Source organism: Elephantulus edwardii, unplaced genomic scaffold (assembly GCF_000299155.1).
Source record: "Elephantulus edwardii isolate Elephantulus edwardi_28Jun2011 unplaced genomic scaffold, EleEdw1.0 scaffold00553, whole genome shotgun sequence".
Classification (NCBI taxonomy): domain Eukaryota; kingdom Metazoa; phylum Chordata; class Mammalia; order Macroscelidea; family Macroscelididae; genus Elephantulus; species Elephantulus edwardii.
The window spans coordinates 261,958-278,337 of record NW_006400303.1 but is presented as its reverse complement, the minus strand read 5'-3'; the positions used below and the strand labels follow the sequence as shown (position 1 = coordinate 278,337).

Sequence of the window (16,380 nt, the reverse complement as noted above, 5' to 3'; positions counted from 1 at the left end):
CTACCAGTCTCTATCGTTGGCAGTAAATGGCTCAGATGTTACCTCAGACCCCTGAGTTCAAATCCCAGCTCAGGTACTTGCCTTCCAATGAAAGTCTCACCATCAAGTTGTTTCTGACCGATAGTGATCACATGGATGTCGGGGGTTTTAAAGGCTGGCTTTCTGGAAGTAGACAGTGAGTTCTTTCTTCTGAGGTACCTCTGAGTGAACGCAATCCTTCAGCATTGCAGGCAGTAGCTAAGTTTGTTAGCTCTTTGCACTCTGAAAAGCAGCTCCATCTTCAGAGCCCCTGCCTCACAGAGCCGCTCCTCTTCACCCCCCTCCCCACCTGTCCTTTATCTCAATCATCACTTCCTCCAGGAATACTCTGACCTTGCTGGTTATGGTGTGAATCTTTCCTTTGCTTAATCTCTTTCCTTTGGCATTCTGCATTCATTTCTATAATTGCCCATCAGTTCTTAGTCCTGTGAGGATCTGTTTTGTCCTACTTACCCATGGCAAGTGGATCCATCACTCAATCTTTAAAAAATCAGTAACTCGTGTTATATAAGACACATCTTTTAGGATATTTTTTAACGTAAATTTCAAATGTAATGGTCATTTTGTCTGCAAACTTACTGGAGTATTTCAATTTGCCTCTCAAGATTATTCCGATCTTCTGTGTACTCTCGAATTATCTCCATATCCCTGTAAAATCATATGTTGAATGAAAATTAGGAGTTCAGTCCCACCTCACCTACACCTACCCTCCTAGGCCCTATTCAATGACTCTGTCCACTGGGTTTCTGTGCTGCCTTCTGGAAGGCACACCCAGCTTTCAGGACCAGACACCACCACACCTTGCACCTCTTCCCTAGGCCAGGTTCTGTCCCCTCTGACATCTGCACATGTGCACCTCTCAGGACCCTGGCCTCACTGACTAAAGCCCAAGATCGCCTCCTAAGTCCCTGATGGCCCCTCACTCACAGTAACCTGTCCTCTTAGCCCACTAACCGCTCTGACCTTTGATCCTCCTATGTTAAATCCAAGTTTGGTATCAATCCGGCTCTCTTTGCTTTTTCCTCTCTTGCCCTACCCTGCTGTCCCTGCCCTATTGGCCCAGACTCTCAGGCTTCTGCACCTGGCACTCAGCAACCCCTCCACTGTCTCATTACTGAAGTCTTGGCTTTCTCTTCAAGTGACTATGGAAGCAGCCACCACTCTTCCACCTCAGTCTCTATCTGGGTCCCATAGCTGTGCAGAGCAACTTCTTACATGGCTTCCCATGGTATTTGCCCAGAATACCTGTCTACCCTTACTCCTTCAGTGAGAAATGCTGGGAATGTATGCTATCAAACAGCCTTCCCACCCTCACATGGACCACCTAATCAGCCTTAGGGTGGAAGGATTCCTTGAAATTGGAAGGTGCAAACAAATGCTGGTGAGGTTGTGGAGAGACTGGACCTCTTAATCACTGCTGGTCGGATCATAAAATGGTGCAATAACTATGGAAGGCTGTATGTCAATTTCTCAAAAAGTTGGAAATAGAAATATGTTTTTACCCAGTAATTTCACTGCTAGGATTATACCCTAAAGAAACCAGAGCTGCCACCCAAACAGATATATGCACACCTATGTTTATTGCTGTGTTGTTCACAGTAGCAAAAAGATGGAAGCAACCCAAGTGCCCATCAATGAATGAATGGATAGAGGAGCTGTGGTATATTCAGACAATGGAATACTACACAACACTAATAAACAATGAAGTCATAAAATATTACACAGCATGAGTGACTGTGGAGGACATTATACTGAGTGAAAATATCTCAGTCACAAAAGTATGAATACCACATAACACCACTGTTATGAAACAAGACTGACATGGGGGTTAGGAGAAACAGAAAAGAGGATAAATAATAAACCTTGCATTAGAACAGATGAAGGAAGAATGGTTCAAAAGGAATATATGATTATGCATTATCTGTATGATAACAGTTCAGAATAAGGGGTGTACAGCAAAGTAGACTTGGGAGGGGGGAGGAATGGAGGAAATTATGCAACAATGAACGGGGTTTTTATTTTTTTTTTAAAAAGTGAACAGGGATATGGAGGAAATGTGCAATAATGAATGAATAAAAATCTAACTTCTCCATAAACTTTCATTAAAATCGCAACTTAAAAAAAAACCTACTAGGGAGAGAAAAATAAAATAAAATAAATGAATGAATGGGAAGCTGGGAACTGATTCTTGCTCCAACCTAGTTTCTTCTTCCTTATCAGGAAATCTCCTTCTCTATTCTGGGTATTCTATCCCTTATTCCCCTTCCCTATTCAACATGTAAGAGATTGTGATGGTGCTGCAGGATAGGGCAAAGTTCAGAGATGCTGTTCACAGGGTCACTGTGAGTCAAGGTGAATTCAATGGTAGTCAACAACAACATCATTCTGGGTGCATTTTTTTGCACTGCCTATTACTTAAGCATGCACTGCATGTAAGACTTCTTATACTATTTCAGTCCCCAGGATGCAGGGAAGAAAGTTCCTTTGGCAGCATCAGGGAAGAGGGGTGCATGTAGACCACCACTCCTTCATCAGCTACAGAGAGATACACAGTAGCCATGGGGACAAATATCCACATACAGAAATGATCATTATTGGTCCTTCTCCACTGAAGTAAAGAGTTATTCCTGTGTGAACCATGTCTTTCTTAGTGACCTCAGATTTTGGCTTTCCCAACTGACTGTAGGAATTCCCATTTCTCAGCCAAAACAACTAGGCTCTAACATTATAACTGTTATCTTCTTTTAATCCCCATTTCTTCACTTTTGCTTTTTTATTCAAACCCTTTCTGTTTTCTATTTTTAAACTAGTTTTTATCCTTCTCTGTCTTCTTGCCCTTGTAGGGGGTGCTGTCCCACCCGCAACATCTCTGAGACTCTCTTGTTCCATCTGTAGTGCAGGGTTAATGAAAGTCCCCATGGCAGAGAAGGTTGTGGAAAGAAGTGCACTGATGGCAACGCAGTGTGAAGGGTGATGTCCAGCGGGGGACAGTGCTTCCTATTGTAGCTTCTTACTGTCACTTGTGGCCTCTCCTCATGTTTACACACCCAAACCTACCCGCCACCCTCCAGCAGCTCCCCTTTCATAAAGTTCTTCATCTCTGGTGACTGAAAAGAACATTTTTCTCTATGATTAAAATCCAATCAATGCAATCAGGGTCACTGCCACTGGTGGGCTTTTTGGCATAATTTAAACCTTACGTTATTTAACTCTGTGACAGTTCATGTTTTCCCAAGTGAATACAAAGTTCTCAAAGGGCAGAGACTAAGTCTCTTATTGTTTACATACTCTATACACATAACTCATCTAACCTAGGGATGTATATACAGTAAGCATTTCATAAATGTCATTGCTTTCCATTACAGAACTTCAAAGTTGATTAAAGTTTGCAAACAAATAACAAGCAAGCTCTGTCTTCTATTTGCACCTAATCAAACCAAATCTATCACTGTCCAGTTGATTCCAACTCACTGTGACTCAATGTCAAAGTAGAGATACCTCACAGGGTTTCCAAAACTGTAATATTTACAAAAGCAAACTGCTACATCTTTCTGCCACAGAATAGTTAGTTTAATCTGCTGATCTTTTTGTTATCAGTCAAGCACTTGGCTTCTGTGCACGCATGTGTGTGTGTTGGGTCTTATGAGTAGCATACATGGGAAAATAAAATTACTTACCTAAGAGACCTTCCATTGTTTTATTGTACAGCTAGGATTCCCACTTTCAAAGCATTTCAGTTTCTACTGACTGACATGTTGGAGTACTCATCTGGTCCATGTGAATTCAATTTTTTTTATTAATTTTAATGAAAGTTTACAGAGACTTAGGGTTTCCATTCATTCATTGTTGCACTTTTATCCCTGTCCACCCCTCCCCCAATTCGCTCTTCTCTTTGAAAAATAAAAGAAAAATTCTTTCATTGTTATACAATCCCTCCTCCCAAGTCCACTCCACTGTGCAGCCTTCATTCTGGACTGCTGTCATGACAATAATACCTAATCACATATCTCTTTTAAACAGTTCAATTCAAATTTTATTAAACTACTTGCTATGCTTTGCTTCCAAAAATTAATGTGTGCTTGACCTCTTTTTAAATAATGAAAAATATAAAAATATGTATCTATATAGTTTGGAAGTAGGAGTGGCATCCACTTCATAAGCAACATGCCTCAGGAAACTATGAACTTTGATAAATGTCTATAGGCTTTCAGGCCTTTTGTTCATAGGGTTGCTATGAGTCATGCTCTAATCGAAGGTAATCAACATCTATATGAAAGTAAAAGCCAATTAGTAAAGTTGACAAATCACTTTTTTAAGAAACAATTTATCATTTGCATATGTTATCACCTGCAAATCATCATTCCATTCAAACTAAAAAAATGCAGTTTCATACCTTTCAGAATTCAGGCTTTGATCAGCATAATCACTTTTCAAAGCATCTAATTCACTCTGAAGAAAGGCTATGCTCGTCTGTGCTTCTAAAAGATCTTTCTTCACTTTCTCATTTTCCTGGAGAAAAGCAAGAGCAGAGTCATTAGTCTCAACTTCTTCAACCTGCAAGGAGGGTTCACATAACTCCTACCCCTCCACAATTCTAAATCTGGTGTCCCAAGACCAAATGATCAAATCAATGTAATCTGAAATTATCATGAATTATTAAAGTATCAAAAATCTAAATCCTCCAAGCTGTTCAAAGCTGTTTGTTTTTATAATCTTTACTGGCACCAAATGACAACAGTCAAGAGTCAAGAGTCAAGCTGCACTTTAACATGCTATTGTCCAAACAACTTAGATCAAACATTTGAACACCAGCTTAATTTAATGACAGCTATAAAATTAATAAACATTCTACAGAATCAACAGTACATATCACAAAGTAGAATGACTTTGCATTGTAGTAAATTTGATTACAAAGCATTACTAAAGTTTTATGCTAAAACAAAGCACTGTGGTGAGAAAAATTATTTTTTCTTCAAAAAAAACCTATCAGTGTAGACTTCTGGTTCAAAATGATGAACTGAGCATATCAGTTCGTCTTTATCCTTCCTGAAAATCATTAATATGAAATAAGAAAGGAGTTCAAATGGAAAGTGAATGTCAAGGCTGTAACACAGTGAAGGGCTAAGATCCTGACAGAGGGTTGAAGGTTCTGATATGGAAAGAGGTAGAATCCAGTATCACGGCTATGAGAGAGGGCTGAAAATAGATTTCAGAGAAAGTTTCTGAGTCACTTCTGATATTTCTTTCCCTCCCACCTTTTTAAAGACTTTGTGATTTTTCATGTATGCTGTCCTTCATGACAACTCATCTTTTCTCTTTGGTCATTAATATGTTGTTGTGTCATCCAGTTGACTACTACTTACAGCAATTCTCTGAACAACAGATCTGGATCTTGACTATACAGTGCCAATCCCACCAAGCTGTTATGCGCTATGTTCCAGTCCAATGTGACAGTTTCTGTATGAATCTGTCTTATTGAGGATCTGCCTATCTTTTTCTGACCCTCCCCCTTTCCCAGCATGTTTCCTTTCCCTGAGAATTAGCCCCTCCTGAAAACATGCCTCAAGTATGTGACATGAAGTTACACCATTCTGGCCTTGAAGAAGCACCCTGTTTTCACTTTCTCCAAGACAATATTTGTTTGTTCTTTTGGCAATGAATGGGATATTCAGTACTCTTTTCCAACATCATAATACAGAGACACTGATTTTTCTGTCATCATAATTCGCTGTCCAACTTTTAGATGCATAGGAAGCAACTGAAAACAGGATGGCTTGGATCAGGTATACGTTAGTCTTTCAACTGACATAACTGTTCTTTAACAGGGATAAATAGACCCTTGGCAGCAGATCTCCCAATGCAACATGTCTTTTGATTTCTTGACCATGAGTGCCAATTTTGGATCCAAGTAAAATTAAATCATTGACAACTTCAGTCTTTTCTCTATCTCTCATAATGTGGCTTATTACTCCACTGGTGAGGATTTTTATTCTCTTGATGTTGAGTTGTCTTCCATGTCAAAGGCCATAGTCTTTGATCTTCTGTTGTACGTTCTTCAGGACTTCTTCAGTTTCTGCAAGCAAGATTGTTTTATCTGCATAACACGGGCTGCTGATGAGTCTTTTTCCAATCTTGATGCCAAATTTTTCTTCTTATGGTCTACCATCTCTAATTATTTGAATAGGTATGGAGGAAGCTGATTCAACTCTGATAAATGGTTTTCCTGATTGTGCAGCATTTCCTTGTTCTGTTTGGACAGCAGCTGCTTAGTCTCTGTAGTTTTCTCATGACCATGGGTAAGTGTTCTGGGATTCCCATTCTTCTCAATGTTTTCAATAATTTGCTATCATCCACACAGCTAAACACTTCTGCATAGGCAGTAAAGTGCAAGTAAATATCTTTCTGGTATTTTCTGCTTTCAATCTTCTTAGTTACTAGTATACATTACAGCAAATGGGTTCTTAAGATGACCTCTGAATTTAGTTGAGATATACTCAATATAATACTCTGGCTCTTGTGGAATTAATTTAAATTTCTCAGTTTCAACTTCAATTTGCATAGGAGCTATCGATGGTTTCTTTCACATTTGGGCCCTACTCTTATTGTGACTTGGATTCTTACAAATTATGGCTAACATTGAGAAGAATGGGAACTCTAGCACACTTAATTGTGCTCATGCAAAATTTATACCCAGACCAAAGGGCTGTGTGAACAGAGTAAGGTAACAATGTGTGGTGTTGTTATTGTTGTTGTGTACTGTCGAGTCTGAAGCACCCCACAGCTAACCCTCCAGTGGGTTTTCAGAGGCAGTTAATCACACAGGAGATTACCCATCCTTCTCCCGCAAAGCAGCTGGTGGATTTGAACCATGTGCCTTCAGGATTTCAGTGCAGCTTGACACTAGGCCACCAGAAATCAAGAAAGGTGTTTGTCATGGTTGTATCCTCTGTCCATACCTATTCAATCTGTACTCTGACTAAATTATTTGAGAAGCTAGATTCTATGAAGGAAAATGTGGCCTCAGGATGGAAGGAAGACTCCTTAATAATCATTGTAAGGTGCGCCTGATACAGGCCATGGTCTTTGCAATCGCTTGTTATGCCTCAGAGAGTTGGACAATGACTAGGGAGGACAGAAGGAGAGTTGATGCCTTTGAGCTGTGGTGCTGGAGAAGAGTACTGAATGTACCATGGACTGCCAGGAAAACAAACAGATTCATCTTGGAGAGGATTAAACCAAGCTACTCATTGGAGGCAAGGATTCTGGGGCTTCGTCTGACATACTTTGGACTTGTTGCCAGGAGGGACGGGTCCTTGGAGAGGGACATCATGCTTGGTAGGGTGGAGGGACAGCGCAGGAGGGGAAGACCCTCTATGAGATGGATTGATTTGGTGACTGGGGTAATCAGGATGGGTGTGTCAGAGGCAGTGCGGTTGGCGCAGGATAGAGGAGGGTTTAGGGCTGTTGTGCATAGGGTCGCTATGAGTCGCAAACGACTCGACGGCACATAACAACAACAACAACATGCAGACGGCACATCTTGCTTGATCAAAGTGAGGAGGACTTGAGGTGCTTGCTTCCAAAGAGCAAATTGTACCTCAAGAAAAGAGAAATTCTCATGACTTGACTGAAAGGCAACATCATGATTGATGGAGAAAAAAATGAAACAGTCAACAACTTCATCTCATTTGAATCCACAGTCAACACTCTTGGTACCAGCAGTCAGGAGATCAAGAGGCACACTGCATTGGGAAAGTTTGAAGTCAGGGATCTCTTCAAATTATTAAGGAGTAAGATGTCGGTTTTAGGACTAAGATGTGCCTGATTCAGGCCTTGACTTTTTCAATCACTTGTTATGCATCAGAGAGCTGGACAATAAATAAAGATGAGAGAAGTAGAATTGATGCCTTTGGGTTGTGGTGTTGGAGAAGAGTACTGAATATCCCCTGGAATGCCAAAAGAGCAAACAGATATGTGTTGGAGAAGGAGCAGCCAAAACACTCCTTACAGCCAATGAGGTTGAAGTTTGTCACATATATTTTGGGCATGTTGTTAGGTGAGACTATTTTTTGGAGAGGAACATCACACTTGGAAAGGCTGAGGATTAATGAAAGAGAAGAACAGATCAATTTACACAGTGACTGTAGCAAGTGGCTCAAGTGTATCAGAGATGGGGAAGATGGCACAGGATAGGACAGGGTTCAGGTTGAAGTCGTACTTGATTTGACAACACCTAACAACAACATGTCCTGATAGATGATACTGAACTTCTCTCCTCTCTCTTTTCACAGTTGTAGTTGATCTGATTCTTGCGCATTTCATGAAAATATATAGAAAGAAATACATCACTGATTATGTCTTTTTAAAAAGGCATTTTTAATGAGTAATTTGTTGACAGTAGAAAATTTATTGTGTGATTTTCAGTATCATTTCTATCACCAAGTATTCCAACTTAACTTTTGCATTCCAATTACCTGTTGTTATTAATTTATCTTAATTACATCTGAATATATTTCAGACTGCACAAGCTGGAAGAAAGCTTCAATTTCTTCATCTTTGCCTTTAGTTGATACATGTACTAGAATAATAATAATATTAACTTATATTATTCTAGACTGCCAAAGACAGCCAGAAATGCACAATCTGGAGAGGATAAAATTGATGAAAGGGACCTTCTAAAGATTAAATCCATGTGGTCATCAAAACTTCTTTCCAACAGGGTGAAAATAATACCTACAGACTGGAAACAAACATTGGGTAATACCATGTCAGACAAGTCTCATAATGAAAGTTTACAGAATACTCCTGGGCTTCCACAAGAAAAAGACTGATAAGCCAATTACAAAATGGGCAAAATATATGGAAAAAATTTTCACAGAGGAAGATATTAAAATGAAAAACAGACACATGAAGAAATGTTCTAAATCACTGGCAATAAGAGAGATGGCAAAATAAAAACCACAATGAGGTACCATCTCACTCCAGTAACTGAAGCAAAGTTTAATTGGGCAGCAAGTAATAAATGTTGGCGAGGATGTGGTGAGATGGAAATTCTAGTATATTGGTGGGATTGTAAAGTGTTACAACCATTCTGGAAAGCTGCTTGGCGCTTCCTCAAAAAGCTGAATATAGAAATTCTATATGACCCAGGTATCCCACTACTTGGAACACACTCTGAGAAAATGAGAACTGAGGCGCAAAAGGAGACTTGTACACCAATGTTCAAAGCAGCATTATTCACCATCACAAGAACATGGAGACAGCCCAGATGTCCAACCACAAATGAATAGACTGATAAATTATGGTATATTCATACAATGGAATACTACACAGCACACAGGAGCAATGATTTTATAAATTATTACCTAACCTGGGAGGGACTGGAGAGCATTATGCTGAATGAACTAACTCAGTTCCACAAGGACAAATATTATATAAAACCATTATTGTAGAATGAGTATAAGTATTTAAGGGGAGGAAAGGGTGAAAGCAGAGGGATAAGGATGTGCGGGGCGGGGGATTAATCATGTAGTGGTATGACTGGATGGGTGGGAGGGTGAGGGAAATTGGAAGAATCTGTTCTGGAAAACAAATGTATTTGAATTTTGTAAATAAACTAGTTTAACTAAAAGATATAAATTTTATCCTCTCCAGATCGTGCATTTCTGGCTATATTTGGCAGTTTCTTTATACTGTAGATTATGCAGTCCAAGCTTGATTCCAGTTTGTCTCTTATGACCTTTATGGTTTTGGGCTTTACTCCCAGGTCTCAGATTCCTCTTGAGTTGATTTTTGTATATGATGTGAGATGTGGATCCTGTTTCAGCTTTCTGCAGGTAGTAGTGCAGTGTTGTTCTTTTTTTTTTTGTTTTGTTTTTTGGTGTTTTTTTTAAGCAGTGCAGTTTTTGCCAGCACCATTTGTTGAAGAAGTTGTCCTTTCTGAATTTGATAGGTTTTGTTTCCTTGTTGAATCAAATGGATTGAGAAATTATGGTACATTTACACAATGGAATACTACACAGCACACGGGAGAATATTATGCTAAGTGGACTAACTCAGTTTCATAAGGGCAAATACCACTACTGTGAAAACAGAAAGATAACTAATAAAACATGTATTAGGATCCAAGTTTGGGAGAAGGGGAGCAGAGGGGTGAGGATGAGTGGGTGTGATCATAGGTCTCCCAATTTGAGGGGTAGACGGAGGGGTGGGTAAAGGAAATGGGAGAGATCCGGTGTGAAAAACAATGTATATGAACTTTGTAACTAAACCAGTATAAAATAAAAATTCTATTTTTAAAAAACATTTACTTGGTTAAACTCCATAGGGAGTTGCACAAACTCCTCAGGTAGTTGCACTGCTAGCCCAGATGCTCCTCCTCTGAGGGGAAAGTCTACATAAACGAGACTTTAGCTCTAAGAGGTTTCACTGCTTTTCCAAAGGGGCAAGCTCCTCCTGTGCAATTAACAGGTTCTAAAAACCTCCTGGAGGGATAAGACCACAATTATTACATTAATTTACTTTAAGCCTCTATGCCTGGAATACTTAAATAATAGCATGATGATGCTGAGAAAATTGCAATCTAATACTTGTAAATGAAAAGATGATTCTTACCATTGATAAATCATAAATTTGTTTTTTCAATGCTGCCACATGCTCTCTTTGACTTATGTGTTTTGATTGTTCTTCTAGCTGAAAAAGCAGATGGAAATAACACATTAGCGAGTCCACTTGGAACTGATCTGGTTATACTTAAGAACATCCTAAAATGGAATTCTTTACATCTTGAATTTTCAACATCATAATTAGCTGTGTGACTCTGAACAAGCTATTTAAACTCTCTGGAAATCAGTGTCATCACCTCTGAAAGAAAGTTTAAAATTTTGTATGCTTATCTTTGGAAAAGAACCTAATAAGGTCAACAAAATTAAGCTATTGTGATTATGGAAACAGTTATTATTAAGCTATTCGGCATATAAGGAACTTAAGTTAAAGATGAAGTTAACGTCCCAGGTGTTAGAGCAGAAAGGTCCATGGTCTAGTGAAGGATTGACATCTCATTACTATTGACTCAGGCTCTTTTCTGTTCCATGCTTTTTAGGGTTTGATTTGTGCCCCTCAAAAAGATCTATTAATGTGCTAATTTCCAGTACCTGTGTTGTTGCTATGCACCGTCAACTCACAAGCAACTGACCCTCCAGTAGTCAGAAGTTGTATAATAAGAAGACTGCCCATCTTTCTCCTGTGGAGCAGGTGACGTATTTGAACTGCATGGCTCTGGGTTGGCAGTTCCTTACCACTAAGTTCTGCATGCCCTTATATGGAAATAGTGTAGTAGCAGATATAATTCGTTAATATGAGGCCATTTTAGAGTAAACATTAATCTACTGTGATCAATGTGCTTGTAAGAACAAAAGAATCACAGAAACACGTAACACGTGACAATGAAGGCAAAGATGGAGTGGTCCATCTACAAGCCAAGGATACCAAGGATTGTGGGAAACCTTGGGGGCTATGAGAAAGGAATGGAACACTCTCCCTTAAAGCACTTCAGAAGGAAGCAACACCTTGACTTCAGACTTCTAGCCTCCAGACTAGTAAGAGAATGCATTTCTCTTGTTATAAGCCATGTATGTGAGGATATATTGTTATGGTAGCTCCAGATCATTAATACAGTGTCTATTAGCACTACCTTGTCTGTTATATCAAGACAAGGCATGCTGTGTCTGTCCTTGTATATATATTTCCTAAAGATTTTGGAAGCCACAGAAATAAGTGAAGACAGCAACTAGGAGAATCTATGACTCTGATATAAAAAGATAATTAATTCAAATTTGTCAAAACAAATATAAGTCTAATGATGTCTGAAAATAAAATATAATTAATGTAGATATTGATAATGATTTCCAAGAAGGCAACTGAGAGGAATTTTTAATAATCTCAGGGGATTTGGTGGAAGTTACATAAAAAGAATAGGAATCCCTCACTTAATCTCACTGAATATAAACCCTGGAAAGATCAGTGAAGGTTATCAGATGAATTACTAGAGAGGCAAAGTGATCTGTCCTGAGGTCACAATGCTACTTTGAGAGATGACATTTTTTAGATATAAACTTCATTTTAGCTATTTCCACTAATTATGGACAACTGAAACATAAGAAGTGGAAACAATGTGTGTACCCGATTGTGAGAGAGCCGATTTCAAGCTCAGTGTTAGCCTCAATCACTCAGTCACTGCCACGTGCCACTGAGTCAGAACCAGCTCATAACAGCCTTCCCAGTGGCGTTCCCAGCACAGGAGTCACTGGTGGATTCAAGCCAGAGAGGCTGCACCTTTGGGTCAGCAGCACAACCCTCTGTGGACTACGCCACCAGAGCTCTGTCGTCAACCTGGTAGCCTGAAATCGGTAATTGGTGGGAGTATTTACACAGCAGAAATTGGCAAAGAAAAAAATAAGAAATTGGTAAATGGTATAAATGGAAGCTTTTTTATCTTCAACTGCCATTGGTAAGGACACTAGACCCTGCTCATTAGAAACAAATTAAAACAGTAGCCAAAATCCCATCAGATCTTTGCTCATACTTCAACAAATTATTTTCCACCTCTTGCTAAACAGGGGCCCTTGACATATGGAAGTTTCTACACAGAAGAGGAATATTCACTTAATCTGAATCCACACTCACTGAATACCTGACACTAAGGTGAGGCCATGTGCCTGAAACTAAGGTGAGGAAGCTGTAACAAGACAGAAAGCACCTGCTGTCTCGATGCAGTCAGCCAGACAGTTGACCTGGTTGATGATGATTACAGAAAGCTAATCAAGATTTAATGAACAACTGTTAAAAGGATCAAAAAAGAATATCTAATATAGTAGGTGGCCCTGGAGCTAGGAGAGGAACTAAGAGGCTCTTTAAGGGGAAAAAAAAGTTTTTTCAAGTAGTCCAACTTGACTTTGAACTCTGACCTCACCTTCCACTGAGGCATGATGTCAAATACACTGAGATGCAGAGACTACTCCAGAGGCCACAGTCCTACCTTTTTGAGCTTTTTGATCGTCACCTGCAGATCTCCTACTTCTGTTTCATACTGACGTCGGAGGTCACTCAGGGCTTCTTCAGCTTTGCGCTTTTCCTAGAAGAGTTAATGTAGCATATCTATGGGACTGATTTAAATAAACCTCTAAAAATAAACCACATAAGTGAGAATCTTTTATACCAAAACAGCCTGGCCCCAAGTGTGAGGATGAGAAGGCAGCTTTAGGTGTAAGGCTGTTCTGGAACTGAAGCCCAGACAAGAGGAAGAACTTCAGTGTCCTGACACAAACACACAGTCCTGGGGGACACATCTGAGACTACTGCTCACACTGTGAAAGGCCACACAACACTAACCAGTCAATCAGTCAGTACGAGGTACATTGTTTTTAAATTAACTGATGGTACAGCTAAAGTTATTCAACTGGGCAACATGTGGAAGTTATCAGAGATGGCTTCACAAGAACGCTAAGATTCAAATTCAGTCGTGATTAGTAGGATCTGATTCAAGTCTCAATTAAAAAAGAACATTTTATAGTGTTCTCTTCCAGGAGAGAACAGAGAAGGTTTTTTCATTTCTTTCCTGGAAATCATAGCTACTCCCTCCCTGCTACTCCCTCCCCCACCTCCTCTCATCCAGTTCCATCTAGAAAGAGAACCTAGTTGTGCTTGTCTGGCTCCTAGTAGACACCAAGGTTCAGAGCAGCAATTACCATTCAAGAATCTGTGTGAAAGGAGCCCTGGTGGTTCAGAAAATGGGAAGGTCAGTGGTTCAAGCTCACCAGCTGCTCTATGGGAGAGAAAAGAGGCCATGTGTTCTATAAAGCAGTTCTGCTCTGTCCTGTAGAGATTCTACAAACCAGAACTGATTCAAAGACAACCGTTTTTGTTGCGGTGTTTAATCTCACGGGACTTGCCACATGCCACAAAAACCTCTCCAATCAGTAACCATCAAAGAGGAAAAGGTCATTTTATGGGAGGTCACCATGGCATCGACTGAAGAGAATCATAAATGGTTCCCACAGCTGGCTAAGGCATGCCTAAAATGGAGCAGACAACACAGAAACTCTGTTTCTATACCACAAAAAAGAAAAACAGAAAAGTTGCCATTAAATAGATATCCAGAGGTAGCTGTGCTGCTAACCCCAAAATTCTGGAGGTTCAAATCCATGGGGTTCCGACGGAGAAAAGCAGGTAATCTCTCGTGTGACTGACAGCTTCTGAAAGCCTTCTGATAGGTCAACTACAAGCCAGCTCCAACTGGACAGCAATTGAAGAGTTATTTCACTTTTGACAATTTCAAAGAACTCTCTGACCTGAGGCAGCGGCCTCCATCAGCCACGGCCTATCCCACATGCGGCCTTCCTTACTTCCGTCGCCACCACAGTCCCTGCTATTTCACGCCACTGACTAGATCTGTATGACTGCAGGTTTATTACCAGTCTCCTTATCCTAGTTGAAACAAAACCAAACCAAACAATAACCACCACCATCAATAAAAACACTCACTCTGAGTGTACACAGGGAAGCCTGGACTTGCAGCATCCAAGCCGCAGCAGCTTAAGCTCATAAAGTGTGTTTGGTGAAATGTACTGAATTCTCTGCCGAACCCAGCAACTCACATCTTTTCGTGTCTTGTGCTCTGCAGCCTGAATCCGCTGATCCATTTCCTCTTCCAGTTCGCTCAACTGTATGGCTGCCTTGTCCTGGGCTCTGAAAGTCAACAAGATGTGTGTTTTTTTCTTTATATTCTTATGATCATAACATACAGAGAAGACCTACAACACGTCCATTTCAAGTCCCCCATTGTCTTAACCAATCAGTCGTGGACTCAACTCTGACTAATGACAGCCCCACACGTGCCAAACCAGAACTGTGCTCCTGGGTTTTCCTCGGCTGGTTTTGTGGAAGTAGATGGCTAAGCCTTCCTGAGATTTCTCTGGGTGGACCTGAACCATCAACCTTTCTTTCAGCCAGCAGCCAAGCACATTAACTATGCTTAACAAAAGACCCTTAGATAAGGCTACTTTTAATGACAGATTTTAGGGTGGGTTTTTTTTTTCTTTCTACCACATCTCCTTGAAAGTGGAACTTACCTACATGATAGACTTGCTGGCTAACTCAACTTTCCTCCTGCTGCCTTCGTGTAGAAAAGCTCTTAAGTCCTGAGATTAAATCTTTATCTTAAAGAACTCAGGTGGAGTGATGGGAAAGGAAGAGTTGCTAATCAAAAGGTTTGAATCCGCTCAGCGGCTCCATCGAAGAAAATTCTGTTCTTCTGCTTCTGTCAAGATTACAGAGGGGGACCCTTGGGGGGGGGTACGTCTATTCAATCACATGGTGTTGCTATCAAATGGAATCAACTCACTGACATTCAACAGGAGCACTAATGCACCAGGCATCTCATTCCATTTAGCACATGACCCAAACAGCAAGTTAAAGGATCTATGCACAACCTCCACTACCTGTCTTAGTTTGTCCCACTGTGATGGGTTGGCTGTTGTTGTTGGAAGCTATGCCACCAGTATTTAAAATACGAGTAAGGAGAGCTACTAAGGACAAGTTTCTACAAAATCTTCGACTAAGAACACTGACTTGGAAATCTACTCCTGAAAATTAATCAGAAAAAAAAATAAGCATCACAACAGAATACTGTCTATCCAGTTCACTTGTTTGGGACAAGTCATTCAGGAGCAAAATGGCTGGAAGAGTACTTCATGTTCAGTGAAGTAGGCGGCCAAGCGAGCGTAAGGGAGACACTCTCACCAGTGTACAGCGAGGACGGACTGGAACATGCTGGCCATATTGAGGCTGCCATGGGACTGGACAGTACGTGCCCTGCTGTATACAAGCTGCCAGGAGGTAGAGCCGCCTGGCAGTCAACAACATGCACCACTAAGGACAGCAGGATGCCAGTACCTTTTCACTGCAATGGCCAGGTTTTCCATCTCAGCGCTCTGCAGTTTGATCTCTCGGATAAAGTTCTTTATAACATGTTCATAGGGCTGAATTAGTCTTGGCTCCACGAGGTTGATGTTTTGATACAGAGTACTAACTTGCTCTTGTCTGTGAAAACAAACAAAAACCCAATTAAATTGGCTGTATCTTTTTCTTTCTCTTCTTTTTTTTTTTTTTTTAAGGCACATGTATGGAATAGTGCCCTGGAAGAGGCACTTAAGAACCAAGGATGGAAAGGGGAATGCCATGGATTGGATTTATTATTATTAAATTGTATTAGTTTTAATGAACATTTACAGGGATTTTGGGTTTTCATTCCTTCATTGCTGCACCATTCTCTCTACCCTCCTC

At 40.3% G+C, this 16,380-nt stretch overlaps 1 protein-coding gene across 1 annotated transcript in view; it reads right to left on the bottom strand.

Annotated features, from left to right (window-relative positions):
• RASEF (RAS and EF-hand domain containing) overlaps window positions 1-16,380 on the bottom strand; it is an 81,510-nt gene that overhangs the window by 28,370 nt on the left and 36,760 nt on the right. The window contains exons 2-7 of the mRNA XM_006903278.1: window positions 15,991-16,137; window positions 14,694-14,784; window positions 13,076-13,171; window positions 10,654-10,731; window positions 4,433-4,548; window positions 619-687 (exon numbers count right to left, since the gene is read on the bottom strand). Of these exons, the coding sequence (XP_006903340.1) occupies window positions 619-687; window positions 4,433-4,548; window positions 10,654-10,731; window positions 13,076-13,171; window positions 14,694-14,784; window positions 15,991-16,137 (597 nt within the window). The remainder of the gene's footprint in view (window positions 1-618; window positions 688-4,432; window positions 4,549-10,653; window positions 10,732-13,075; window positions 13,172-14,693; window positions 14,785-15,990; window positions 16,138-16,380) is intronic.